We start from the raw sequence: 2,442 nt of genomic DNA on the forward strand, positions 1-2,442 counted from the left end.
GTCCTGCCCGGAAGCTTCACGCTGACGTGCTCTGGGGTCGGACTGGGTCTGGGCTGCACAGGAACTAAAATGGAAATGACACTGGGAAGCGGCGCACGGAGCCTGGCATGCTCGGCGTTCTAGATCTTCTTCTGCAGTGTCAAGTCGAGATTTTCCCAGGGGCCTGCAAAGGCCCCGGCATTTGTACACTTCCTGACTCTGGGCCTCGCCTTCTTCATCTGGACAATGGGGCTTATTCTTTGGATGAAAGAGGCAACAACGCGTGAAATCGGGGTCCACTTAGCAAGACGCTTGGCGCCTTGTGACGGCTACTAACGTGCCAAGGCTTTAAAAAATCATCTCGTTTAATACTCACGCTGACCTTATGAAGCAGGCATTACTATACCCATTTGACAGATTAAATACAGACAGACTCAAAGGCTGTGTGTTAAATTACTAGACCAGGACTCTGCAGGTGGGGGGCAGGGGACAGGGGGCGCGGGGAAGGTCCCAGGAGAGCCGGTTTTAAACCCAGGTGGGATTTCTGTTCTAAAAGGCCCTCACCTGTAATTCTGTGATTCACTCAAAAACCCTGAGCCAGGCCAGGAGTCTTCTTAACCCCTAGAGAGCAGGGGAGCTGGCCAACGCCAGGGAGAGAGGTTACAGCCCGGCCCAAACACCTACTTCTGAAGACAAACTGCATCCTGACGATAATCGATAATCGTATGGCCAGTGGGGCGGGGGCTTTCTTGACACACTAACTGTCTGCAAAACCAGACTCTTTCGTTTTCCAGATGAGCCAGGTTGGGCGGACGGGGAGGTTCGCTGGCCTTCCTTCCCCAGAACGAGGCAGCCCTGGGTCTGGAGGGTTAGAAACGCCAACAAACTCAGAATTCTTTGTGATGTCCTTACTTATCTAATACCACCACGTTGTGCAAAAGGCTCAGAGTGGTCAAAAATACAAAGACGCCGACCTTGGGATCGAGAGATGGAGAAAGGCAAGTGCTGTGGGCTCTTATATCAGCAGGCCGGGCAGGTGACAGAACAAGGTGAGCTAGGTGGGCCTGGGGAAGCCACTCCCACCCCGCACTCCAAGGGACAGTGCTCCCGCTGTGGCCTGGAGCGGCAGTGCACGTCCGGGGTTGCCGAATCTGATTTCTTCCCAGGATGGCAGAAATGCACATTTCCTGATTTGTCAATATCAGAAAGTTGATGTTTTAGAAACTTCGCGTGTGACTCTCTAAGGTCAGAAGTCAGCTGGGGGTTTTCCTTGGAGGGTGGAGACAACCAGGAGGGGACACCACGGGGATTACCGGGGTCTGTCTTGACCTGGGCTGGTTACATGGGTTTGTGTGGTGTGTGAACATTGCACGGAGTCATACGTTTAGCGTCTGTGCCTTTCCTCTCAGATAAAAAAAAAAAAGGTTAAAAGGAAAATAAACACCAGCAATGTCAAGACAAGTGCAGGCTGGCTGAGGCACGTCTCCAGCCTGGGTTTGAGTGGCGGGACACCGGCTGCGACTTCTGAAATAAGACGGCAAAGGAAGTCGGGCTGTCGACGTGGCAGGCGGGTCCCAGAGAGATGAACACGTGGTCAGAAATCCAGGTTGGAGCTTCCCAGCGGCCAAAGCAAAATGTGAAAGTGGGACATACAGCCGTTTATAGGGTATGTCGGGCCGAGGAGGGAAAGAGAGAAACACGCAGCCAAAAATCTTGCCGGCCACAAACGGCGGACAGAGCATCTCTGAGGGATTTCCGTCGCTGGGCGCGAAGCGGGTGTCACATTATATTTCGGGGCTTGCCGGCCTGGGCAAGGAAGGTTCTTCTCCTTCACGGAGGCTTCTCCCTGGCACAGCGGCACCCGGTCCTGCCCAGCCCCACCACCCCTTGCCTGGAATGTGAACGGACCTGCTGCTAAGACAATACACAAGCGGGTGCCGTGCCTCGGCGCAGGGGCCTGGCCGGGGAGGGCCCTGCGGCCGACGGGGTGGCTCACCGTGCATGTCCATCATCCCCGGGGAGGAGCTGTTCTCTGGCGTGGTCACCTCCGAGCCACACTTCTCATCCTTGCTCTTCTTCTTGTTCTTGTTTTTCTGGAGGAGAAAGCGGAGCAGAGACCGAGTCACCTGCACGCGGGGGCGAGAGCCTGGGGGGTGGCGTGAAGGTTTTATTCTACTGACCCATCTTGGGGCCCCCACGTTCCCAGAGGGCTCTCCCTGGCCTGCATGTCAACTCGCCCCATCAGAGGCCTCATCGAGGAGCCCAGCGGAGGGAGGCGGCTGGGGCTGGAAGGCCACGGTCACCGGTTCAGCGGTGGCAGGTCAACCACGGAAAAACAGACTTCGCACATTCCCAAATGGGTTAGGCCCCGGGGCTGCCCTGCTCCCATCACAGAGGGAGGCCAGAGGAGGGGGCTGGGGGAGGGGACGCTGGTGGCATACGGTTCCAGTTTTTACAACTGGA

At 56.2% G+C, this 2,442-nt stretch overlaps 1 protein-coding gene across 1 annotated transcript in view; it reads right to left on the reverse strand.

Moving 5' to 3' along the window:
- Nucleotides 1-2,442, reverse strand: part of BCL7A (BCL tumor suppressor 7A) — a gene marked incomplete at its 5' end in the record, with an annotated part of 17,577 nt that overhangs the window by 12,426 nt on the left and 2,709 nt on the right. The window contains one exon of the mRNA XM_023528149.1: nucleotides 1,976-2,072. Coding sequence (XP_023383917.1) covers nucleotides 1,976-2,072 — 97 coding nt within the window. The remainder of the gene's footprint in view (nucleotides 1-1,975; nucleotides 2,073-2,442) is intronic.

This window comes from Pteropus vampyrus, unplaced genomic scaffold (assembly GCF_000151845.1).
Source record: "Pteropus vampyrus isolate Shadow unplaced genomic scaffold, Pvam_2.0 Scaffold23, whole genome shotgun sequence".
NCBI lineage: Eukaryota > Metazoa > Chordata > Mammalia > Chiroptera > Pteropodidae > Pteropus > Pteropus vampyrus.